Below are 27,860 nucleotides of genomic sequence, written 5' to 3'. Positions count from 1 at the left end.
TTTTCCCTAGGTAGACGTTAAGTCATAACCACCAACTTCACTTTGACAAAATCCTTCTTACACCACAGCAACTAGTTTTCTTTTAAAAGGGCCTTTACTTTGTCTCCAGACAAAATTTGATACGACGACAACTCATCAGGCTGTCAGACTTAAACAACCGTGTCTTCAACACTGGGAAAAAAAACACTCAAACAACAGCTAATGCTAGCTTACATTTTGACCCATGTGTTTCTTTACTCACCTGGAGCATATTTATGCACTGCACCCCTCTCAGCATCACCACAGCACACCAGTGTTTTATCCACGATTTGGCCTCCACAGCATTGGACCCCATAGCCATCATGAAGGGTCCCACTACAGCAGAGCTGGCCGCCTGTCACTGAGTAAGGAACCCCCCCACAGCAGCTGTCACCCAGCCCCACAGAGACCCGGCCCTGCGAGTGGTCAGGACAGCAGTATTCATCTACAAAGACAAGGACAAATGAAGTAAACACTTGAGCAACACGAAGAAGAGCAAACCCCATGAAAGCAGAACACAATAGATTTGAGGTTAGTGGAAACACACTACATAAAGTAATTTGGAACTCACTGGTTTTCACATGGACATAATATCCTCCACAGCACTGATGGTCAGGAAGAGATGGGACTAGTTTGCCATTGCAGCAGACTGGGTTGGAGGAGTTATTCAAACTCAAATAGCTGTCCTCACAGCAGTGATGATGTGGCTTCTTTGTGTAAATTACTCCACTGCAGCAAACCTGTTTAATACGCAATTGAAAAAAACGTATAAGATGATATGTAAATAAAATCAACTCAAACAAATACTTAAAGTTGAGATTATTGACTGTGGCACTGCAAGTCAAATAGGAGGCCATTAAAACTTTTTGGCGGGGGATATTTATTTTAGGATGATTGTAATGAAATACTCATGCCAAAATTAACAGTTTCAGGGTTTCTTCAAATACGCCATGACTCTAAATAACCTTTTCAACATATAACATCTGTAACTTTATGAATTCTAGACTGACTAAAAGGTACAGTGGTACTTTTTGGGAGCTCAATCCTGACTGGGAGCTCATGGTGCACAAGTTAGCACTTTCTATTATTATATTCACATAATCAAGTCAGAAACTCCACGTTTTCCATCACTCCTTGTTTATATAAAAAACCCACTGACATTTTGTTTTTCTTACTTGGGACTCGGGACTACATTAAGGAAATAACTTATGTGGTTCTATTAAACAAGGACGAATACAGTATGTATCCATACTCCTTTATATTGCTCACATGACTAGCTGTGCAGAGAGGCCTCTGTCAGCCTGTGTGTGTGTGTGTGTTGTGTACACATTTGTAAAATAAAGCCCTTCTCTTTAAGCACATATGTTGCATGTGCTAAATCTCAGCATATTCTCCTGCAGTACATAAGTGGGTGTACTTGTAAATATGTTGTTGATACTGTTTCTGCCCCTGGGTAATGTGGGGAGAAATGTATAGCAGGCATTCACTGTGCCAACTTGGCTGGCATTCAATGACATAAGGATGGAAGTCAATGCAGATGACAAGTTAATCTGTTTAGAGAAATTAATCACTGAGAGGTTGATTCTGAATCCCTTATAAAAGTGGGTGTATGGAAAAGGAAGTGTTCGCACTTCCCTATTGGTCTCTGTGGTGACGACCATACTATCCTGAGGGATTATGCATTCTCCCCTTCAGATCAGCAGCCAAGACCCTGGACATCTATCTCCTTTTGCACATTGTTGTTGTACAGCAAATTTTTTAATGTTTACTCATGGCAACTTCTAGTTAAAAGAGACTAAAGTACTGAAGTGGAAAGGGCAGGGGAGAGACGATTATAGCAGAAAAAAGATGAAAAAAGTGAACACTGGAAAAAAAAAACCCTAAACAAATGTCAATATGAATAAAACTGTTTTAACCTGACCTTCTTCAAAACATGGTTGGAAAAAAGAATAGATATTTTTATGAGTAGAAAATGATGGCAGCATAATCACCTGTATGTCTGGATGGAAGCAGGATGTGCTGCACACACCATGACTTGCCGGACACTGCAGGTAGGAACATCTAAACCTTAAACCACCTGTGCCATTTAACTCCTCCCCCATGGCGGATGTGATCCCTGTTGACCCACCAGCACATGATCTGAGGGTACGTCTTAAAACCTCAAAGCCCAGCATGATCCCACTGGGTCTGCCTGGATGGGACCAATCTAATCTCACCACCCTGACAGAGAGAGAAGGGGGGCAACCAGAACAAAATGAAAGCGATAGGCAGGGGTATGCTCTCCTTCACACTCCTTTCACACAATTGTACCCACACAGTCACACATAAACTTTGAAACATACACACGCGTTCATGCATGGTTAATGCCTGACAAAGTTGAGTTACGTGTCAGGGTGTGTGTATCTTTATACACTTCACACTATTGATTTCCCCCCCTTTTTTTAATCTCTTGACATCTGGCAGAGGAAAGACCTTTTTAGCAACATACAGAGTTATAACTTGCTCAGTTTCCTAGAAGAAAAATAAGCCACAAATCAGCATTTTTCTGCAAGTGCAAGATTTGCAACAATGTGGTTTGCATCACACATGAGAAACAAACATTTCATATGCCATTAACTGGCTACAAATAAAATGTCAATGATCTAAACAAATTTTATAATGAGGAAAATGTAGTAGATTATTTTCATTTTAAGGTAGAATTGAGAGACTAATCGCAATCTTTAAAGTTTGTCCACTAAATCTAGTTTTACAGTACAAAATAGCAATGTTTTTTTAATTTTTCAAGAAAGTTAAACAAAGCAGGAACTCCAGCAACACTTGAGGGAAGATGAACAACTTTAATAATTGACCAATGCGTTTCGGCTTGTGGCCTTCATCAGGGTCATGGCATGATGAACCAAAACGCGTTGGTCAATTATTAAAGTTGTTTATCTTCCCTCAAGTGTTGCTGGAGTTCCTGCTTTGTGAATTCTTTCATCCTCTCCATGCACCTTGGAAGCAGGTGAAGTTGTGCCAGAAAAGTTTTGCTGTCAAAGAAAGTTAAAGAAAAAAAATTACTATCATGAAAAAATGGCAGTACATTTGTAAATTACCTGGGACTTATCACTTGGGCATGTGGTGTTGCCAAGTCAGCAGGCAGGTCCTCCACAGTAGTAGTTCTGGTAACCTTGCTCCGTACGCATGCATATACTGTGCACACCTCCACCTAAAAAGCACATCAACAGAAAAACACGATGCATATGTTTACAGTAGATGTCTCTCTTTGCATATTTGCACTTGTTTGTATGAGTACCTGTATGTTGTAGACAGTAAAAGGCAGTAGGTCCCCCAGCAGGTATGACCCTGAGCTGTTGTCTACATTGCCATGAAGGCGATCATTAACATAGATGTTGTAACCAGTGACTGCACCATTGGGTCGAAGAGGAGGGATCCAGAGGACACGTGCTGTGCTGCTGTTTACTGTAACCACCTCTGGGGCAGACATCCCCTCTGGCTCTGTGAGGTACACACAATGATTGACTCCATTTATGAAAACAAACTATTTCAGATCATGAAAACTGTAAACATGACACAAGACATGTCATCGTGAAACCATGTTTGATAAAATTATAGCAAGAATTTTGGCAACACACGTAAATTTTTACATACCACCTGTTATGAAAATAGATGGACAGAGCTGTAAAAGAGTATATCAGTGCTAATCTTTCACAACGAAACTCATTTGATGATTGCTTGTAAAGGGCTTGTATTTATTTATTTATTTTTACAAAAAAAACACCATTAAAATGGTAAAAAAATTCAAATTCTAAAATTCTAAAAATTCTAGTCAGTGACATAAATGGTAAAATTATGTGTTCCTCATGGTGAACATTTTAAAATGCATGTTAATTAGGAACATTGTATGAATATCATATTTGCTTTCATACAACTCTAGAGGTCTTTGTGTGTCTGTGTGTAAGAGAGAGAAAAGAGAGAAGCAGAGACTATCCATATATCCATACATGACAGGGAACTGTGACTGTGTTTTAGAGGCAGGGTGACCACCTGTGTGTCTGCATGTGTGCAGTATTGCGTAGATAATGCTGTGTAGCAGTAAATGAAATGTAGAGCAGTGGGCTGGGTTTAGATAAGTGCATTGGCTGCAAATGAATTGGGTTAACTTGTCTTAGCTGAATGCATTTTCACTAAGAACAATAGATTCAATACGATCACCTCACTCACTCAGAATAACTGCCTCTTTCTGTATTCTGTTATTATAGTTTCTCTTCTTTAGTGGCTCTTCCATGTAATTCCCTTAATTCCTTTCCGTAATTCATTTAGCTGACTTTTTAAAAAAAATTCTCTTCTAGCAAATGTAAAACTCCTACTGCATGGTGATTAATAAAGGATGGTAAACTAGAGTATAAGAAATGGGTTTCAGAGAGTGTGGGACAAAAGAGAGGAGTGAATTATGCAGAAAGAAGAGTATCTATGGAAGAATTAATCACAGACGCAGTGAGCAAAATTCAAAATCAAAGAGAGAAACACCAGAGTGTGAGAGAAAAATAAAAAAGAAGGAAAAGGAATTTGATAAGAGAAACGGGTTGTGTGTCAGAGGGGTGATCATATAGACTCCATTTATTATTCTAAGTAAAAATGCACCCAGCTCCGAGACGTTATCCCAATTCATTTGCTGCCAAAGCACTTACCTCAGCCCAAACTGCAGCTCTACATTTCATTTACTGCAGGATGGTATTATCAACGCAATACTGAACACAGGCGCTCTTTCACTCATACACACACAGACAAGCATGCACTTTTCTTGCCAATTAGTTCTGATGTTAGCATTGCCCTATAGACTGCAAGCGGTGTTAAGATGGTTGGTAGGGCTGAGCTGCATTAGTTAAAATATATCAGACCTCCTTGGTGTGTCTGTGTGTGTGTGTGAGCTTGCACTCTTATGGCTGTAAAATAATGAAATTACCTCCGGAGCCCCCTCAGTTAAACGAGCCATGCTTTGCCTTTAGCACCTAATGATTTTCTAATGTTTTTAATGCACTTTTTATTATACTACTCAGATTAGAGCGAAAGAAAGAGGCTCCTGACATATGATTATAGTGAGAAAGGAAGAGATGTGTGAGAAAGGAAAAAGAAATGGAAAGGGGGGGGGTCACGTGGCCAAGCATTAAGATGGCAGCTTAGCGAGGTCGCTCTCAGGACAGTGTACAAACTTTCTATAAAAAACCCTTGCATATGCTGTTAGTGTGGTCTGGAATATACGGCACTGACATGTCAAAAGCTTCATCTGTGAAACAGTGTGACATCTTTACCCGAAGACGCAAGACAGGCGCTATACCATCAACGTCCGACACAGATGCTAACATGGCTAGCATAGCCGAGGTTTTGGATGAACTCAAATCACTCCGGTCGGATTTTGGAGCCAAGTTGGACAGCATCGATATAAGACTGACTGGGATGGCGAGCGCAGTGACTGCACTGGAGGGTAAAGTCTCGGAGGTAAAGCAAGACATATTGAACCAGGGGGCTCATATCGAAGAGGCCGAAGCCCGCATTGCCGAAGTTGAAAGCACACTTGAGAAAACAGAAACGTCACTGAACTCGGCTATCAAACGAATCGCACTTCTTGAAGCCAAAACAGATGATTTGGAAAACCGCGGACGACGAAAGAACCTGCGCATCTTCGGCATAAAAGAGGGAGCAGAGGGGCAACAATCACTCTTCGACTTTATTAACATCATGCTACCTAAGTGGCTGGGGCTAGCGCCCGACAAGTCATTCACACTGGAGCGAGTGCATCGCACGCTTGCCTCCGGGAAACCAAACCAGAGCAGAGCGGTGCTTATTCGTTTCTTAAAATTCCAAGAGAAGGAACTTGTATATCGGGAAGCAAGAAAACAACAAATTACACATGATGGGGCCAAGATCACATTTGCACAGGATCTGTCTGCGGAGACGGTTCGGATCCGACGGGGATTTCACCCGGTTGTCAAACTGTTTATTGATATCAATGCCTTCCGTGGATTCCAGCACAACCCATGCAGACTCAGAATCCTGTACGGTGGGAAGATCCACCTCTTCTCAACACCTCAAGAAGCCGAAAAATTCTACAAGAATCTGCCGAAGGAAACAGCAGAGGATGCTCATCACCAGTGAGTTGGTTAAACAACAGGTTAACCATTAAGACACTCCATAAGACTGCCTCTGCTTCAACATAACCGACCAGTAATTGAGTCACTGATAAGAGACAGATAAAATTTTGAGCTCGAATTTATGTGGGACTTATGTTACCATAACTGGGTGTTTTTAAGCGCATATTCGTTCTAAGTTTGATTGCAATCGTTTTTGGGTTGTAGATTAACAGCTGAACCTCACCCAAGTCTTTTTTGTTTTGTTTTGTTTTGTCCTACCAAGGGTAAACTTTGCTTTATTGTGGGGGAAGAATCAGTATCATTGTATGGTTAGTGTACACTGTCTGATTTATGGGGTTTTGGAGAGGTCGCGTTGACTAGTTACTCCTCAGTGATGTGGATTAACGCCCTCCAAATAATTTGTTCAAGGGAGGGGGGAGACATTTCCAACAAGGAAATGCAAATGTTCAATCAGAAATTGTTTACAAGTTCTTTATCTGGTATGTGTGAGTGTGTGAATGTATGTGCAAACCTGCTTCTTCAATTTTCCCTTTACTTTGTTTATTTAAGTGAACAGTCTGACAATATTTTATGGAGAGGACAACTAAAGAGAACATTTTGAAGGTTAACATTACGACCTGGAACGTTAGGGGGATACGGAAGTTAGCTAAACTGAAACAAGTATTAAACCGACTAAAACATTTTAACTCTAGGATTATTTTCCTACAGGAATCTCATCTTACTGCATCAGAGATACATTTATTAACCAAAAGATGGCAGGGTCAGGTATATTTCTCTTCTTTTACTAGACATGCCAGAGGAGTCATTACTCTTATACATAAGTCAATCCCATTTCAAACTACGAGGGTGATTACAGATCCAAACGGGAGATATGTAATTGTGCAGGGCCGTATCTCCATGTTAGAAATAAACCTGATAAATATCTATGGCCCCAACGAGGATAACCCATCCTTCTATGAAAATCTATTTCTCACAATATCAACCTTGGAGGGCCTTTATATCATAGGAGGGGACTTCAATTGCGCCCTGGACCCTAACCTGGATAGGTCGTCTCAAACTGACACTACTCATACCCAGACTAGAAAAATACTTTTTAACTATATGAAAGATTTGAGATTAAATGAGGTCTGGAGAACAAGGAATCCAAATAACAGGGAATTTTCATGTTATTCTAGTTCGTATCAAAGTCATTCGCGGATAGACTACTTTCTTATCTCTACAGAGTTATTACCTTGTGTTGAGAACTGTTGGTATAACAGTATTGTGATTAGTGATCACGCAGCAGTATGTCTATCAGTTAGATTGGGCGAAGTTGATCAAGGTGTAAAGCGATGGAGGATGCAAACATTTTTGTTAAAGGACCCATCATTTGTCAAATTTATAGAAACTTGCATTGATCAATATTTTCAAATAAATAAAGATGAAACCACAGCTAGTATTAGGTGGGAAGCATTTAAAGCTTACATAAGAGGGGAAATTATAAGCTACAGTAGCAACAAGAGTAAGCAATATAACCAAGAATTAAAATCATTAGAAAGGCAAATTAAATCTAATGAAACAGAATTTTACCAGAGCAATGATCCCACTAAACTAAACAATCTGACTATTCTAAGAGCCAGGTATGATAAATTAACAGCAGAGAAAGTGGCAAAAAGTTTAATGTGGACCAAACAATTATTTTATGACCAAGGAGAGAAGGCAGGAAAATTATTGGCCTGGAGGATAAAAAAGATGCAAGCAGAAAAGGCCATCACCCACATAAAGTCCAAATCGGGTATTATAACAACAGACCCTTTAAAAATAAATGAAAATTTCAGAGAGTTTTATCAATCTTTATACCAATCTGAATATACGGGAAACAGAGAAACACAAGATGCATTTCTTGATCAGTTAAAATTTCAAACCCTCTCAGAAGAGGATAAAACAGCCCTTGATAGTCATTTAACAATAAAAGACCTGTCAGAAGCCATAGACGACCTGAATAGCGGTAAAACGCCTGGTCCTGATGGACTTTCAATGGAATTCTATAAAACATTTAAAAATAAATTAATACTGCCACTTCTTAACATGTATGAGGAGTCATATAAGTCCGGAATACTCCCAGACTCACTGAGATTAGCTACAATAACCCTTTTATTGAAGCCAAATAAGCCTCCGACTGAATGCTCCTCTTATAGGGGAATTAGTCTTATGGGATGTGATACGAAGATTTTGTGTAAAGCACTCTCTAGAAGACTAGATAAATGTGTGCCTAATTTGATAACAGACGATCAACAAGGTTTTGTTAAAACGAGACAAGGCTATCATAATATAAGACGTGTCCTCAATGTACTTTATGAGAAAAACAATAGGGAGGACACTGCGCTGCTATCACTAGATGCGTGCAAAGCCTTCGATAGAATAGAATGGAATTATCTCTTACAAGTGCTCCCCAGATATGGACTAGGTGAAACATTCCTGAAATGGATCCGATTATTGTATACACATCCAACAGCACAAGTTTTAACTAATAATAACGTATCAAAACCCTTTAATTTACAGCGATCAACCAGGCAGGGCTGCCCTCTGTCACCAATTCTCTTTGTGTTAGCAATAGAACCTCTGGCCATAGCTGTGAGAGCAAATGCAGGAATATCAGGGACAAGAATTGGAGGAAGAGACCATCTAATTTCTTTATTTGCAGATGATATTATATTTTTTTTGACTAATCTGAAAGATAGTATCCCTAATTTAGTAACATTAATAAAAACATTTGGAGAATTTTCAGGATACAAAATTAACAATTCTAAATCAGAATTAATGTTTCTTAATGAGGAAGAAAGAAGAAGCCCTGTGGTGGCCACCCCATTTAAGACAACTACAACAGGCTTTAAATATTTAGGCATTAGGATCACTCCAAGCCTCAAGGACATAACCTCAATAAATTATGATCCCCTTGTAGGAGAGGTCACGGAAATGCTAAACCGTTGGACAAACCTGCCTGTATCTATGATAGGCCGGATAAATATCCTAAAAATGACAATTTTACCCAAATTTTTATATTACTTCCAAACACTTCCGTTGCCTCTACCAACTTCATTTTTTGACAGTTTAAACAAACTATTTAACCAATTTATTTGGAATAATAAGAAGGCAAGGCTCCGCTTACAACTACTTTACTTGCCCTATGAAAGAGGAGGTCTCCAAGTCCCCAACCTCAGATGGTATTATATGGCTGCCCAACTAACATCAGCCACCCATTATTTCTGCCCAACAACACCTCCAGCCTGGGTTGACATCGAGCAAAAATCTGTTCCAGATCTTCCCTTACACACTTTTCTATATTCTTCAGACACTAAGATATTAAAAAAAACTACAAGGAACCCTTTCTTGAAAAATACAATTATAATTTGGCATGCAGCTCATAAATATGTGGGCGATCCTCCATCGCTTTCGCAATTTACCCCTATTTGGGGAAATGAAAAGTTCACGCCTGGTAAAAGTGATGGGGGATTTAAAATATGGAAAAATAAAGGCATTCAAAAAATTAAAGACCTATATGCAGATGGCATACTGCTCACATTTGATCAGTTGTGTAAAAATATTTAATACCCCCAAAGCATTTTTTTAAATATTTACAATTGAAAAACTATTTGTCATCAAAACTGCAAAGGATTGCTGAACTTCCACCATTGACAAAAATAGAGGAGGTATGTGTTAAGAATACAAAAGGGAAAGGTTTTCTCTCTATATATTATAATTTACTGGTGCTTTCCTCCAAAGACTCAGCAGCAGATAAACTGGATGCTTGGAGAAGGGAGATCCAAGAGGACATAGATGAAAATGACTGGAACCAGGCTTGCTTAAAAGCACAAAAACAAACAATAAACACACGCTTTAAACTACTGCAATATAAATGGCTCATGAGAACCTATATAACACCTGTCAAGCTTCATCATATGTCCAATGATATTCCGGACATCTGTACTAAATGTCTAGTTGAAAAAGGAACTCTTCTTCATTGTCTATGGGAGTGTCCTAAAATCCAGGACTTTTGGAAAGATGTTATCAAATATCTGTCTGAAGTGTTTAAGGTAAAAATCCCTTTAATAGGAAAACTCTGTGTACTTGGAATATATCCAAGGGAATTTAAGCAATCGGGGAAAAAAACTAAATTACTGGACTACGGACTACTTCAAGCCAGAAGAGCCATTGCGCTATGTTGGAAGAGTATGGATGCTCCCTCCATGGGACTCTGGAAGAAGGAAATTGCAATCTCTCTAGGCCTGGAAAGACTGACATATATTGCCAAGGGCAAACAATGGGACTTTGTGAATATGTGGAAGCCATATATGACTATTTTAGGGAGTGGAGGTGAAGGACATTTATGAACAAAAAGGAAAAGAAGAAGGAAAGGAGGGGAGAATCTTGTCTATCCAAACCCATTGTATTTTTGTATTGCTGTGAGAACTATGCTCATTTCTACATTTGAATGTGATGTAGGCAGGTTTGATGTATGGATGGATGTGTGAATGTGAGGGTGTTCAACATTTGTTTGTATTGTACTATAAAAAATTTCAATAAAAATATATGGGAAAAAAAAAAAAAAGAAATGGAAAGATTTTCAAAGAGGGAAGTGAAGATGGAAATAAAACTATAGACAGTGGTAAGTGGCCTCTGACATATGATTACACAGAGTGATTTGAAAGATAACTCTTGAATGCTAAGAGACTGGGCTGAAAGTTGAAGAGGAAATGGAGAGAAAAGTAGGGATGACAGTTGGATAGCCTGAACAATTCATGGTTAAAAGTATTAAAAGCTGACCCTGATTGAAAAGGGAAATACCAGTAGATCCAAGAACTGATATAATCATATTCCACTTAATACCCTCTCTCAAAGCACCAGATTTTATATCCTGATAAGGAGTGCCAGTTGTTCATTTTACAAATATTAACAGATTATGCAGACAGCTAAAGCTCCGGGAACAGATGATGCAGTATTAGAGTTGTATTGTAATGATGTCAATCAATGTTCTGGTGGTTATGGTTTTCCATAATGTACGGCAACAGCCGTTAATCAAAGCACCTGTTTAACAAACTCCAATGTGAAGAAAAGTGAACTTTGTAGCTGCTTCATCACCCGCTGTTTGTTTTACACAGTGAAAATCTACAGTAAAGCAACAGAAGTAAAGCTACTATAAAACATGGCAATGAAGTGTTAACTTAGTCTGACACATGTTTAAATTAGGCTGCTTGCTGACAGTAGGTCAATGCAATAGAAAGTGAGACCACTTTGCATTGACCTGCAACACCTGCAATAAACAGGGGTGAATCTATAGGGAGGCATGAGGTGTACTACACAATGTTTATTTCAAAGCTTTCATAACATTATTTTTCAGATCAGATTTAAAGTAATAAATAATATATAATAAAAGAAAATAATATATAATATTATATTAATGGAACTCTATTAACATTTTAAAATATAAATATAAAAGATTTTTTTCCATCCTGGGAAAAATTTGTTATATTTACAGAACGAAATGGGCCAGTAAAGTTCTAAGCCACTGAGTTGGGGCTTTTAGGTTGGACACTGAATTATTATAAACTAAAATTAGTTTAGGTTCCATGTCTAACTTATATTATTTGATAATAACATATTTATGATCATTTATTTATTTATTTTTTAAATTAAATTTTAATATGGCATGTAAATACCGATGTCGTATGCAGTAACATTATTAAAATACTGTAATGTCTAAAATAGAAACCAATGAGCAGTTTATTTTGACAGATGTGTTTTTTCTTTTTTCAATATTTGTTATTGCTCATTAGAAGGTAAAAGTATTTCTTATCTGATTACTCGATGGAATAACCAATAGAATACTTGCTGCTTTGCATTCTGATGTATTGTTTATGTGATCCTATTGTCCCACATCGGGTTTTTAACTGCATCAACAGGTAATATGTCTGTGTGTCTCTTACCGTAAATGTTGGTATTTGGTATAAATTAAAAATTAAATGTATTTAATTTTGGCAAATCATTGTTACTTCTACCTGACTTTTCACTTCGTTCTTGTGAATTGTAAACTGTTAATTGTATTGCAAAGTACAGTAATTCGAACTCTTTTTTGTTAGTGGTAGAACAAAGCTTGTGTTTCTATAGCATGTGTGCAATTTTTGTGTGTTTGTTTGCTTATGGTGCAAACAAGCAATTCACAACACCTTAAATCTGCCTCACACACTTTGTATTGATTTCATGCCTGACTACATGATGTGTTTAACATCTCCTGTGAAGCACAATGTCGCAGAGAAATCCATGTTAACCCAGGCACAACACTTAAGTGTGCTGAATTGAAGCAATGTACAGTCATGTGAAAAGAAAAGTTTTTTCTCCACAGTCCTCTGAGAATCTAAGTACACCTTTACTGCTTCCATAGGAATTAAGAGAGGAAGTAGCTGTTAGGTGCTGCTAATCAAATGTGCTTAATTAATTGATCATCAGCAAGTGTGATCACGTCTATAAACGAAGAAGTTTTGGTAGCTTGCTGGTGTGGAGTATTCAGATACGTAACACAATACCACAGTCCTCTCAAGAGTGGAAGCTTCCACAAAGTCATCCCAAGATCACACAACACTCCAAGAAACTCCAAAAAAATCCAAGAGCTACATCTCAGACCCTTTCCTCAGTTAGCATTTCAATAAGGAGAGATCACTTGGAAGAAATGATCTATAGAGATAAAGAAATTAATGTATTTGTCGATTAGAAATCAGGGCAGAACAGATTTGGGACAGGACCCCCCAGAGTCTAGATGCTGGTGGTGGTGAAGATGAAGACTGAGGCTTGAATAAAGCTCTGGCTGAGATGTCTGAGGTGGAGATGGGGAGAAGGTGGGTTACACGAAAAACAATCTGAAAGGGAGAATGACAGAGAGTACAGATTTAAACCATGCAAAGCAGAGCTGATGTGCTCAAAGAAGGCAGGCGAGACAATGATTGGACTAGAATAATGATGTCAGTGTTGAGACTGACACCGTGGGAAAGTGGTTGACGTGTAAACAGAAAAGTACCCAGTAAAGCTGCCAGATGAGTGATTACAGATCTTCCTTGTTGAACATGCATATAAGTTTCATGCTAATTATTGAAGTTCATGAGAGTTCAATTAGAAAAAGACTGAAGAAATATTGCTTGCTAGTCAGATTGCCACAAAAGAACCTCTGAAAATTCCTCCACAGCCATGTGAGAAACTGGTCATACCAAAAATGATTAGTTCAACTCATTGCTGCTAAAAATTGATCTTTAACCTGAATCAATTTCTCACAAGAATGCAGAAAGTCCTAAGAAACTGTACATGACCCAATTCGGGTTTCTCCATGGCTCAAAAACAGACAATCACAACCTCAGAAGAACATGTGCTGAATGAAAAAACAAAACAGAAATATTGTTTGCCAAAGATAATAGTAAAATATACACATACTTCCATCTGCTGTGGTGACATTAACCACTGCCTTAGATGTATTATAAGCTCCGTTGGACACTTGTAATGACACCAGATATGTGGTACTGGGCCAGAGGTCACTTATCACTGCAGAGGTGATCTCAGGGGTGAAAGTTAAGATCAGACTTGGCTCTGGAGACTCCACTGTGAGAAAGAAATATTCCACTTCTCCCTGTAGGTCTTGTAAAGCTAAAATAGATATCAAGAGAAATGGAAAAGAGTGATAGGTCAGTGAAAGTAAAAAGATACTTTCAGTCTCTGGTGTCACTTTCTTTTAAACAGACAGGACAGCACAGACATCATACAATAAAAGCATGACCCTGTGCAAGACGCTGTGAGTTTCAACACCTCTCCTGAACAGTGTGTAAAAGAAGAAAGTTAATCTTACATGGTTGTGTCCAGTTGACCTGTATAGCAGTGTGATTGATAGTAGAGGCAGACAGAGATGGAGGGTGGAGGGGAACCCCAGCCATGGTCACTGCTGTAACGATCTCTCCTGACGTGTTTCCCACATCATTATGAACCTCTAACTGGTACTGGAAACGGGTGAATCTGTAGAGATGCAGCATCACTCTTTGTAGTGCAAACATTAGTTTAAACTGGAAATCAACCACATACTGGTAGAATAAAGTAAAATATGTTTATCTGATAGTTGTGCTAAAATAGTAACTTGTATTTCTTCTTGCATCACATGAAAAAGTCCTGCCAAATGAAAAGTGCTGACACACTCAAAAGTTTTTCAGTTTACTCCTTGAATAAAGCACAGTGGAGACATAAACCCAGAGCTGTTTAGCAAGCACGGTGGAAAAAAAAGTGCTTCCACCAAGTGCCAAACTGAGATTAGGGGACGCTGTGTGAAAAACAATTTAATTCTTTGGGATATTTGCTTAATGTATCTTTGAGCGGTATTAAAAGATCGGCATCAGCAGCAGCTCGCCGATCGGCTCTGCACACACGGTTTGCTGCAGCGCTGCCGTTTGCTCTAGAGCTCATTTCAGTAATCTCACCTGCTTAGGCCTTTATCTTGGTAGAACAATTTGGTGCCGGAGTAAACATGGAGCCAGCGATGGAGATCTTCGGAGGGGGGTGGAGACTGGGCTGTTAATGTGGGAACTGTGGTGATGGCCAGGGGCTGGTTGGTTTTACGTCTGAGCAACTTGTATCTGAAAGGGAAATTTGAATAAAAGAAAACACACACACACACACACATACACACACGGTTGGATATTTAGGAATCCATTAACTCCAACATTAGCTAATTTGAGCATAAAGACACCTACTGTACCCTCTGTACACACAAACCTGCCCATGGATGCTTGCAGACACACACACACACTTAAACGCACATTTTCAACTGGTTCTTATCCTTATCACTCATTCCCTCCTCTTCTATTCTTCTTTCACTGCATCTCATCCCTCCCTCTCTACACCCCTCCATCCGTTGTTTTTTTTTTCTGCGGGGTTTGTGTTTTCCTCTCCCTACAGTGATGCTAATTTCTGCTGTAATCAGAAGAGAAGGGCTTAATGCCGCCTTTTAACCAACCCACTTAGACAAACACACAGAGCTGAGCAGAGCAGAACAGAGAGACAGGCTCATGCATTTTAATCACCCACTAGGAAAATGGACCTTTATTTTAGGCCTAATCGCCGACAGACTAGAACAGGACAGAACAAAATGAACCAGAATGTGCATTAGGACTGAGAAAACACTGATTAAAAAATGCCGAACACTTAGCTCATTACCAGCACACTCATGTTAGCAGCTTGTTAACGTGTTCCTATCTGCTTGTTTGCTTAAGTTTTTCAGCAGCAATTGAACATCACCAGAATGTGTCTCTCATTATCGACATGCTGATTTTAGTTCTTATAGTCTGGTTTCCAACTTTGGGCTAAAGCTAGCTAATGAATAAAAACACAGGGGTAAGTCAGATTATGTAAAGTTAATGGTGGTTACACAGATTTGGGTCCTTCACATAATTAATGATGTACTGATGTTTCTGTGCAGGGCAATTTAAAGAATTTCCCTTTTTTACTTTCTGTTCACTTAGTTACATTCCTATGGATTATACGACTGATCCATAGCATAAATGCTGATTAAATGTTCATGTTTTTCTATTAAGTACTTTGAAACAGAAGATAACAGCAAAAAGGTCCTGGGTTTAATCCAAAGGCCATCTGGGGTCTTTTTGTGTGGGTTTGCACGGTCTCTTTCTGCCTGCATGGGTTTCCTCTGGGTACTCTGGCTTCCACCCACAGTTCAAACACACGCATGTTAGGTTTAACAATGACTATAAATTGACTGTTGGTTTGATTGTAAATGTGAAAGGTTGTCTGTCGCCCTGCAACAGAGTAGCAACCGTCCCTGCCATCTGATAGCTCCAGCCCTCTGTGACCTTAAACTGACAGTATTTTAATGGATGTAATTGGTTTGTATTGCTTCAAAGCAGCTACTATATTGCTCAGGTGGAGTGGCTCTTAGTTTATATGTGTGTTGTGAAACAGGAGGGGTATCCAAAACAAAAAATCATAACTTAATTTAATAGTAAAAGCAACAGTTCTTTAATATGTTTAAAATGACTATTATACTTCTGCTGCTACCTCTAATGTTTTTCTATAAAAACTTTATGACGACTTAGAAGACTATTTAGGTGCAAAGTCTCAGCTTGTCAATGTTGGTGACAATGACATTATAAAAGTTTTTTTTCTGCTTCATATAATTTCATATAGGAATGGGTCAGTTGACATAAACCTAACCTGATGTTGATGTAGAACAGCACCTCACATATCCAAATGCCACATTTGTGTGCTGGATATTATCGTGTAAGCAAATGTGGACTTAAAGTGATATAAGACATACATTTTTACTTTGCCATCACTGGTTAAAAAAGGGGGCAAAAAAGAGATATGGATGTTACCTTATATTAGGTCCATTGGGCCTGGTCGGTGGTTCCCATGAAATGGCTAGGAAAGATTCACTGACTGCTACTACTGATAGCGGTGAAAGCCCTTCAGGTCTTGTGGGTAATGTGGTAGCTTGAGTTGGCAGGCTTTCTGTGCATCCCCCAATATGTCCTCCACCCTCAGAGCATGCTAACACAGTGATACTGTAATTTGTATATGGAACAAGGTCCGTTACAGTGGCGTTAAGCTCAGAAGTATTGTTAGTGCTGAATGTGATACGGGGTTCTGGGAGGCGGATCTCATAGCTGTGAATTTCTCCATTAGGAATAAGAGGGGGTGACCATGTGACCTGCAACACAAAAAATGGTATATGATATAAGCATTGTGTTTCTCATGGTATATTCAGATACAATTGAACAGTGCTGAGAAAATTTGTCTAATCCTTTCCAACTGCCATGCTGTCCTAACTGACTGGGCATTTAAACGTTCTCGATAGGAAGAAAAAAAAAGCTTTTAGATGGATGAACTACAGGAAGTCATGATGTAGGGTGTGTGTTTATTTATGTGTTCTTGCAGCGTGTGCTCGTGCAAAGATGCAGACAGAGTGCAAATGAATGCATGTGTCTTCAGGTGTGACACTAGTCACCTGCATAAGTGAGAAAACAGTATTTAGGTGGTCACTCTGTCTCTGTGTGTGTGTGTTGAGCTGTCATGTGGGTAAAGATAACCTGACTTTGACTTGAGCAGAAGATGCCTTTCATCACATTTAAAACAGGGCACACAGAGACGCGCGCACATGCACAAACACCATGCTAAAATAATGAAAGCAGCTGGTAATGGAATTGCTGCATGCAAAAACAAAAGCCTGCTGCTGTTGAGCACTGCATCTGATTTGGAAACAGTTCAGTCTGTCAGCATTTCAGGGTGAGGAAGAAGGTAACTGGCACACACACAAATGGTAATACACACACATTTACTTACAAACACACTCACGTAATACGAAATTACAGCTTTCTTTACGATGATATTTTGTTGACGCATTCACGTATAAACACACACTGTAAACACATACACACTTGCGAATTTATGAACTGTACAATCTAAAACACCTACATACGAACTGTCATGTACAATAACTGATCAGTTCAGAGCTGGCTGAGACTTATGAGTTTTGGTGATTAAGTGGTCACTGTTGATGAGAGTATTATGAATGAATGTCAAGCATAATTATTTCTCATGCAACCTTGATATTCATTTAACAAGTGACACTGTGAGGTTATACAGGACACACACAACACACTCCTAGTAACACATCCACTAACACAGAAAGACACCTACCAACACACACAACTTAAAACACATACACACAACCACATATGGGCAGGGTCATTTTGAGTTAGGTAGCTCATTTCCCAAAGTGTGTGTTGGGTGTGCTTTGTGGTGGAAGTCATTTACAGATTGAATAGCTTGATGTAATCTGGAGATGGTGAAGACAGCAGAGACCCCGAGCTGACACAGAGCAATAGGGCTAAGGCCAGTACAGAATGTGTGTGTATATGTGTGTGCGTGCCTTTGTATATGTATTTTTGTATATTTAAATGGGAGAGAGACCTATGATACAGTTGGAAGTGAGAGAGAATAATGTCTAACATTATAGTGTATCTTTTTTCAGTCCTTCTTTTGTAGATTTTGTAGATCGTGACCACAGAATCACAACTTAAAACAAACACTTTCAAAAAAAAGAAAATCAAATTTAATAAAACATAACCAGGATACTGATTAAGAGAAACCTTATGTGTTATGGTTTACAGTAGCCTCTTCTCCATGTAGCAGATTGAAATGTAGAAAGCAATTGACAAAAAATGAATGAAAAAAGAATCAAGATGCTCAGAATCCTTCTTTTAGTTTTCAAGGTCAATTGGTAACCAGGAAGCCCCATGTCTGTCTGTCCAATTAGCAACAACCAGGAAGGAACGCTTTCCTTCTTGCACCTGTGACCCCTAAAGCTGTGCTGCTGCATAGATGACAGGGGTGGTTCTGAAATGATGACAGGCATTAGCATTTTTCTCCAGTTAGCATTAGTGTAGGTCTGTGAGTGCATGGGTGTGTGCGTCTGTCTGTATTGGCATGCATGCCATATTGTTTCAGTGGCTTTCATGGATAGGCCTTGATGTGAGATTAGCCAGTGGTGGAATTTAACTCTAGTCCCTCCTTCAAAATGGCAGACAGGAAGGAAGCATCCTCAGACAGGGGCAGAGCCCCTCCCATTTCTGAAGGGGACCTTGAGTTGAATGTTTTTCTTTCTCATTAAATCCGAAAAGGGAAAGACGGAAGAACCGGCGTGACATTGCTTTGTCTTTTCCACGCTGTCAAACATAGGGTAACTGAAGAGATTCTCAATGACGCTGACTATTTCTTTGAAACATAAACACTATAAATTCTAAAAGCACATTCTATGATTCTGACACCTTCTATCAGCTGAATGTATTAAGAGATATTGTAATTCAGGATCAGTAACACCATGCCTGATTTGGATAATAACTGTGTGCTGCGGGCCATATTTCAGAGCTCCTGTCCTCTCATAACAGAGCCACAAGATTTTGGTGAAACTCTGAGGAGCCAGTTTAAAAAAACGTTGCCCTTACCTGAAGTGTTGCTGGTCCCAAGACCTTAATCCTTGGTGGACTGAGGCCAGCGGGTCGAGAAGGTCTGGTGGTAATACTGACCCAGGGCCCTGTAACAACAAACATTTTTTGTGCAATTTAAAAGCTGCAGCACTAGTCCCTTCTTGGGCAGACTGAATTTACTTTTACTCAAGCTTGTTATCAAAACCTTACCTGTGGTGTTGCCCGCTTGATTATGGAGCACAAGTCGATACTGGTAAGTAGTCCAGGGACTGAGAGCTGATGAAGAGTCCAGGAAAGAAAGAGGCGAAGGATCAGGCAGAAGATGACCCACTGTGGAGACTTGTTTGGTCCCAGCAACTCTGCGCTCAATCACCCACCTAGAGCCAGAACAAGATACATTTGAAAAATAATGCATATTGTATTTTTGCAAAGAGTTTATAAGTGTTTCAGAGTTTATGTCATTTTGTCTTACCGTTCTAATGGTCCATTACTCTGCTCTGCTGTACCCCACGACAAGAGGACAGATGTGGGTGTATCTGAGTAAAGATGAGGTGCAGGAACCCCTTCAGGCGGAGCTGGGAGGGTGCGAATATGCTGAGACCTCTCAGACACTGAACAACCTGCATTAGTGCACGCTTCCACCTTGACATTGGAAAGCAAATTTTAAAACATCATAACGTGTTATGACTACAAGGTTATCAGTGTAAGACCAAGAATTTTAATCTGTAAATCTGGCACTTTTAACTGCTAAGCTAGCATATTTATTACATGCAAAACACCATAAAGCAGTTTATTAACTAAAATGTAGTACCTGGAAGCTGTAGGCTTGGTAGGGAAGTAGACTGAGGAAGGTGTAATTGGTGGTATTCCCTAGAACAGTGACTGAAAGAGGTGTTGATCTTGAAGCTGCACTAGAAGGGGCACTATGGAATGGACCATCTTCTATAAAATGTTCAGTATTAAAGTTTACTGCACTATACTGTGGTGTTGACACCGAGAGGATGGCAGATACACTGGTGATATCAGGTTCAGTGGGGTGGAATGAGAAGGTACTGGTGCCTTCGCTCACATCAACAACATGAGTGGATTCATTCTGGTTATCTGCAATGCCAGGTTTCAAGATGGCGATGTGGCTCGAGTCTTGGTGGGTGGTTAGACTGGATGATGGTCTGGGGTTATGACCTGAGTTTAGATATGCACCCTTTGTACTGGGAAGCAGACTTGGGTTAGGAGTCCACCTGATGCTGGAGAATGAACTGGGTTTATAGTGTAAAGAAGTGACAGAGGTGGGGTAAAGATAAAGGGTATAATTTGTGATAATTCCATTTGGTTGTGTGGGAGGAACCCAGGTAATTGATACACTACGAGGTTGAAGCCCTGATACAGTTGGGGTGTCTACTGGTCCTGGACCTGCAGAAAGAGGAAAAATAATGATAATAAGAGATGGAGTGGAAAAGAAAAGACAAGAAACCTTTTAAAAGACTGTAAAAAAGCAAGGAGGGGGGATTTCAAAAGAATTATTTGACTAGTAACATCAAGAATGACATCAGAAGGACAAAGAGTGATTTTGCCATCCCTATCCAAGGGATTAACATGAAAATTCTCTTTCTCTCTCAATTTCCTCCCAAGAGCAAACTAAGGTTGTATTTATAGATTTTGTGGTACTTATGATTGAATAAATTTGATTCTGCATCTTTCAGTAGTGAGATATTTAGGCTAGACTGGACTGCAAGGAACATTCTAGCTTAACAATGAGCAATAAATGTTGTAAAAAGATAAATTTGATTAATTATACTGACCATCATGGATGAAGCAATAGAATCTTAGAACGGCAAGGGGTAAAGACTTGAGCAACTTTTACACAGACTGCTTTGTAATGATCAGAACTGGGTTCTAGCATTTCTGAAATGACAAAACTTGCAGGGGAATCCCCTATCTATCCATCCATCCATCCATCCATCCATCCATCCATCCATCCATCTAATTAAGAAAATCTTGCAGTATTCACCAAACATAAGGTCAGGAGAACCAAACTGAGTGATAGAGACAGGACAGGACAGGAAATTTATGTCCACTGTCATTCTCATTAAGTGTGAGTGCCACCAAGACCCCAAATCATCATATTCAAAATATCCAGGTAGCTGTTCACATCAGTAGACTAATGGCAAACACGGATCACATCACATGAACCTATACAAGACGTACAGAAGATATTCAGAGTGACACTTCACTTTATGGTAGCTCATTTGAAGGAAATGCCCCCTCCCCCCTCCTTACTGGGCATTTATATCCCACTGTACTGCCCTATAATGGACACACACCTTTGTGTGTCCATTATAGGGCAGTATGTATATGGACATGCACCTTTGCATGTCCATATACATAGACATGTCCTTCTTAACGCACACACTCACATGCCCACACCCACTGCGATGCAGTATAGCAGTAATGGTGCTGTGTGAAGGGCAAGCAGATCAAGGTGACTGAGCGGACTGAGGGAGCGTGCTGCGTCGCTAAGTGCTACCGCTAACCGCTAACGGCTTTCCCAGATGGCGGTGTGTATGTTTGTGTGTAAGGGAGAGACAGAGAGGGAGAGTGAATGAAGATGAGAGGCTAAGAGTATGCAGGCATGACTGTATGAGAGATAAAGTGTGCAAGCATGTATATGTGTATGTCAGCATGCATGTAGTCATGTAGATAACAGCTGTATAAGTACAGTATGTGCACACTAACTGAGAGGCCTTGCTTCCCACAGAGTTAAATGCAAGCTAACATCTAGTAACTGGACTGGGATGTCCTATTTCTTACTAAAGTTCAAAAGATTTTGAATGTCTTTTAGGCAAATCTTAAAGTTGACCAATTATGATTTTAGTGTGCTTATTATTCAGGTGAACGTATGCACAAATACTATCTGTGAGGCAAAAGCTCACACACCAGACTGCTCTAAAGTCTTGCTCTTGGACTGTTTTTTTCTACTCTTGGCTCTGTATGATGCCAGTGAAAGGGGATATCCTTAACACGGCCATATCCGACATATAGCTGTAGCTGTTAGCCAGCAGCCCCACCCACCTGCCGTTCAAACCTCCTGTGAGAAGGAGCCTATTGAAAGTAATAGACTCCTGGAACTAAAACATCTTGTTTCAGACAGTGGATAAACTGAAGGTCTGCACCATGGCCCAGCGCAAGATAAATAAGGATGATTTTGAACTTTTAATCACTCAAAGCTACTCCACGAATAAAAATATGGGAAGTAAGATTAGAGATACCCTCTACCACGTTTCATACCTTGCTTGCATTTGACTTCATTTTTGTTTCTCGTGTATTAAATAGTCTGACAGTAATCTCTTTTGTACATGAACAAATCAAGTACTATTTAGCATTACATTTTGACGTGGTTGCTATTATTACAAGGTGTAGGAAGCAGGTGAAGCGTTTTCAGGAGTTCAACAATTTCTTAAAATGTTTTTGATAGTGAATTTGGACCTTGTGAGTTTCACAACTTCGCAATATCATTACACACGAAATTTTATAATGCATATTACGGATTTACTTGTTAGTTATTAACAACTATAGTGCTATCTCACCTGCTCATTGCTTAGGTTTGTTTCCGCTCACACTACCTCATGTTTTGGAATGAGAATAAATGACTTAAAATCTTGAACACACACAAACAAGTTAGACAAAGGCCCATCACAAGTAAAAACATAGCTGCACTGAGATGGCAAATCTCTCCCTCTCTCACTCACACACACACACACACACACACACACACACACACACACACACACACACACACACACACACACTCTATCGCCCACACAAATAAACAACAGCATAAAAACAGTGATGTAAAGCTTGGGTGATTTTTACAGATCACAAATGCTCCCTCCCTCAGTCTGTGTCCCGTTTCCTTCTTCTCTCTTCCTTTCACTGACCGTTCTCCCTCCCTCTCCCTCTTCTCTACCACCGCTCCCATTTTCTCTTCATTCTCGACCCCCCACTCATGCCTTGTGTCTAGGTCTCTCTCTTTTTCTCTTGCTTCTTCTCTCTCTCTGGTCCCCCTGCTAAATAAACAATGCAGGGAGTTGACCTTTTGGGTTAACAGGTTTTTATGCTAGCTCTACTCAGCACTCACACTGATTCAATTACCACCAAAGGTCCAGTGAACCCCACGAATAACCAAGAGCCCGTCTCTCTGTCTGCCTACGCGTATGCATGTGTGCCTTGCTGCATGCTTGCATTGTCTTTGCGGAGGGTTGGGATGTAAACCTACCTGTTTGTTGAATGTCTAATTAGACAATCTGTATCTTTCTGTCTTTTTAAATATAATGTTGCCCTCTTTTTTTATCCTTAAGATGTCTGTTTAAAAAACTGACACTTAAAAACATGGACTGAATATGCACCTAAAGGTAAACAAATAGAAATTCCTAAACTGCAAATAATCTCGCCACAAAACACAATCCAGTCACCTTGATTCAATCCCTATCAACTAACCAAAATAACCCCTGTTGTTACCCCCATTCCTCCCTCAATCCCTCTCTCCTCCCCTCCTCCATACCACCCTTTTCCCTCTAAGTGTTGAGTGTTATTTAGGCTTTACTGGCGCGTGTAAAATTCTGCAATTTGAAGGGCTGTTAAGTTTTTCAATTGAAATTTTCATTTAAGATGCATGTGATGCTTTTTTCCATTTTATTTTTTCTTTTTTACTGACGCTTTACAGCTCTCTGGACAGAAAGGGAACGAGCGTTGAGGGAATGCATACTTGCCTCTCTGGTTCCCTGACTCCTTATCCTTCATTCTCTCTCCCTCTCACCCTTCTGTCTTTCCATCTCTCATCCTACCCTTCCTCTAATCTCTTCATTCCCTATGCCCCCCACCCCTCCCCCCTCTCATACCTTTCTCCACACCTCCCACTATCACTCCTCCTCTCTCCAGTAAAACACAGTAGCAGAAGGCTAAAACAGGAGTGCAGGGCCGCCAAGCCTTAAATCACATTTATAAGGATTTGGTTAGCATAGTAATAACACAATCAACTGACAAGGGCTTGGAGAAAGGGAGGGAGGAGGGTGTGTGTATGCATGTCTACTTGTGGGTGTGTAGGTGATATGCTGCTTCTTGTGTATGTATGTGTGTTTCTGTGCAGCTAACGGTCAGTCCATGTATATTTAAGTGTGTACATTTGTGTGTATCCATGTGAAGAGATGAGGAAGGGTATTATTTTTAGTCTTGCGCAGGGTCCCATGCATGCTTGTGTTTGTGTGTGTGTGTTTGGGGGCATGTGTGTATGTGGGTGACTGGGCTTTTGAAGGTGAATCGAGGCTCCTAGGAGTCATAATGAGGACAAACGCTGAGCTTTACTGTTATCAAGATGCTTACGACATGGTGTCAAAACGTGACAAGAAATAAAGTATGCTGCATTTGATATCTTTACTTTTTCCACAGATTATTTAATGTCATTTCTGCCTTAGAATTCAATGAAGAGGCTATGAGAAGTAGGATAATACATGACCAAGGTCACAAGCTTGATTTGTACTCATAACATCACTAGTATATGAGATGCACATTAGCCTTTAAGTTACTAAAAGCATCATGATACTTTTAACTTATCAGTCATTTGTGATTTTCCACATTTTTCAGATCCTGGGAGTGATTAATTTATTTCAGGTAACCTTCTAGTATATCCTCATAATTCATACAGAGAGTAGGCAAACTGAAAAGCAACATTTGGCTTTTCAAACTGTAAAGTGAAACTATGTTGGCAAGTTATTCAAATCGGTGAGAAATCATTCAGTATAGAAATTCTGTTACATAAGCATTCCTACTGTTTGTGACACCATATGTAAAAGAAAGCCAATCAAAAAGCATATCTAAATACAAGTTCAGGTGGTGAACATGTATTTATTCATTGGTTAGCTTTTGATATGTAAAATTTAAAGCAGGATTGTGCTAACATTGTTTCAGAATTTCTTGGAAATGCAAACTGACCAAAATACAGGAGAATTAAGGTAGGATAATATTTTATTAATGTAGCCGCTGAATAATTAAGTAACATGATTTTTTGCTTTCTGTCATTTACCCTAACCTTACTCCTGTTGTGGTTCCTGCTTTACACTTCTTATTTCACTTTTTGATCACACTTACCTTTGTAAAAAAAAATAAAAAATGTTTTTTTAAAAACCTCTATTGTTGTTTAATGTTTTTGTTCACACATGTGCACTTTTCATTTCTAAGACTACTTGGTCAAGATCGTTTTATTCAAATGGCTCTTTAGTCATACTCTCACAATAACGCTCTATAACACACTCACACACAGACACCCACACACACATACACACACTCTTAGATCACTTAGCTGGTGTGAACATGGGAGTAGACAGAGGAAAGGGAGCTGTCCAACACAGCTAGAGTTTATGTTCACAGGAGCCGTCTGTCTGTTCTGCAGCAGCAGGAATTCATAGGGACCAAATTACATTAAAAAGATAGATATAAAACTTTAATGGAATGATAAAAAGGAAAGGAGGAAGCACGAGTCTCTCTCTCTTTCTCTGTTCTATCATTAGCCTTCTCCTTTCTTCACTCTTCCCCTCAGTTACTCATTTTACCTTCTTCTCTTTCTATTTTTCCTCTCTTTACTTTTTCACCCCTTTTTTATGCTATTTTTTCCTTGATCACCCTCAAAAAGTGAAACAATTCTGTAAAAAATGTAAAAAAAAAAGAGAAAGAAGGAGAAAGGAAAAGGAATTACAACAGAAGAAGAAAAAGACAGAAAAAAACCCAGAAATTAAGAAGTAAGAGAAAGAAGTAACAGTATATAAATGTGGATAAAGTGAGATCATATCCATAGTGTTAAAAATGGTTCGTGTCGACACACGCTATATTATATACAGTGTTCTGCCAAAGTGAAAAACTTACAAGGTTACAGCTCACACTTGCACATAGAGATCAGGTTAGAATGATCTCCTTCAAAAGGATAAACCCAAAGGACCACTCTATAAAGAATGACTGAGTGTGTTAAGATCAAATGTACAGTATATGTCACTTGAGCGACTGTGTGAATGTGTGTGTGACTTTCAGTGAATGTATATATGTCTGTCGCTGTGTTCAGATTTGAGATTTATGTCAGAATGAACGCTGCGTGTATGAATTCCACAAATGCAGGACAACAAATATAAAATTCAAACTATTAGCCTTACTATACGTTACATCACCAAATGAAATGCAAAAGGTTGTCATTTATTCTTGTATGAGAGAGAGACGAGATTAAGCAGAGAATGTAGCCCCTCTTTTCTTTCCCTGCTAGGATGATAAGAAGATGGTTTACGGTGACAAATTACACATCAGTGTAAGGGAAATCCAATCTGCCTGAATGTGGCTTGCTCCCATCATAGGTTTAAATCCCTTTTTTATTAAGAACTTTTACACCTATTCTGTATTCATTATTATGGTAAAACAATTTTAATGAATATTTTAAAAATGTACATTTTTACATTTAAAGGATGCAGAATTGAAAATTCATGTCAAATGTGACATTTATTTATTAATAATTACTTGAATCCAATATGACACCAAAAGTCGTGAACAGGAATAAATGCTTATAAATGGCTGGTATCATTAGTGCAAAGAGATTGCTCCATTACATACATGCTTATTGTCAAAATAAATACACAAATCTGTCTGATCTTTGTGGCAACTGGGTGCAGTTTAGGTAGCATCCCAAAGCCTTGTGTTGCATCTCTGCATGAAGTGTCGTAACTGAGCATCAGGAGGTCTGTTATCGATGAGAAGGCCAAGGACTTATGCATGTGCATGACACATACGTTCTCAGCGTGAGACAGAGAGACACTAAGAATGTTTTCATTCTTGCATTAATAGTCAAGACACAAACAGAAACACGAGTGCAACAAAAACAAGTGTAACAAAAGCCCTGTGTGTGTGTGAGTGCATGTGAGTGTGTGTTTGCTAGAGGGAATTCAATTCTGCATAGCAATGAGAAAAGCGCAGGGCCATAATTTAATGCATCCTAAATGGCTGCAGTTGTGTGTGTATGAATAGGTGTGTGCGTGCATGGTATGTCATGGTATATGTGTAACTGCACTTGTCTTCGTGTCACTGCGTATGTATACGTACACTACACATACATGTTTTGTACACATTTGTGTTTGTGTGCGTATCAATGTATGCAAATCTCACCTGCTTAATGATAATGTATGTGATAATAGCGTGGTACTAATTAATTTATAACTTTGCACTGAGGAGGCTGTTCCAGTGGCTAATATGATTCTATTACAGCAATTAGCCCACAATGACACTGGCTAGGTCACTCACACACAGACACACACCTTACAGTATGTGAAACTCCCCATGTCTGTGTGTTTCACCCAGCGCTGTTTGAGCCCGTGTTTTCACCACCTTCTGCAGCTTTAGTTGTTCTCTCTCCCTCTCATTTCACACCTCCACTGAAAAAACATTTATACTTTTATAAAATAAACCTTGGAGGGAGTCGCAAAAAAGAGAACTAAGCCGAAGCCACATGTTTATTGTCTAATGAGTCTATTGCTTAGATGATCATCTAATGATCTGTCAGACTCCTTGAGTTTAACTTTAACACAGCAAAACAGGTGGACCGCAGAAGCCTATCACTGCCAACCACTTCGCAGTCAGTCGCACAACTTGGAAGGACTTGACACAA

The 27,860-nt window shown here is 39.3% G+C and overlaps 1 protein-coding gene across 1 annotated transcript in view; it reads right to left on the bottom strand.

Moving 5' to 3' along the window:
- Positions 1-27,860, bottom strand: part of ush2a (Usher syndrome 2A (autosomal recessive, mild)) — a 237,806-nt gene that overhangs the window by 72,044 nt on the left and 137,902 nt on the right. Inside the window, exons 49-61 of the mRNA XM_085369549.1 lie at positions 19,983-20,581; positions 19,644-19,813; positions 19,382-19,548; positions 19,190-19,278; positions 16,559-16,893; positions 14,651-14,806; positions 14,032-14,195; positions 13,623-13,832; positions 3,311-3,513; positions 3,111-3,223; positions 2,010-2,238; positions 590-758; positions 242-463 (exon numbers count right to left, since the gene is read on the bottom strand). Coding sequence (XP_085225675.1) covers positions 242-463; positions 590-758; positions 2,010-2,238; positions 3,111-3,223; positions 3,311-3,513; positions 13,623-13,832; positions 14,032-14,195; positions 14,651-14,806; positions 16,559-16,893; positions 19,190-19,278; positions 19,382-19,548; positions 19,644-19,813; positions 19,983-20,581 — 2,826 coding nt within the window. The remainder of the gene's footprint in view (positions 1-241; positions 464-589; positions 759-2,009; positions 2,239-3,110; positions 3,224-3,310; positions 3,514-13,622; positions 13,833-14,031; positions 14,196-14,650; positions 14,807-16,558; positions 16,894-19,189; positions 19,279-19,381; positions 19,549-19,643; positions 19,814-19,982; positions 20,582-27,860) is intronic.

This window comes from Diplotaxodon limnothrissa, linkage group LG1 (genome assembly GCF_057381915.1).
Source record: "Diplotaxodon limnothrissa isolate DT_005_m linkage group LG1, D_limnothrissa_male_GT1.1, whole genome shotgun sequence".
NCBI classification, from domain to species: domain Eukaryota; kingdom Metazoa; phylum Chordata; class Actinopteri; order Cichliformes; family Cichlidae; genus Diplotaxodon; species Diplotaxodon limnothrissa.
Note: the sequence above shows the minus strand (reverse complement) of the source record. Positions and strands in the feature narration are given on the sequence as shown.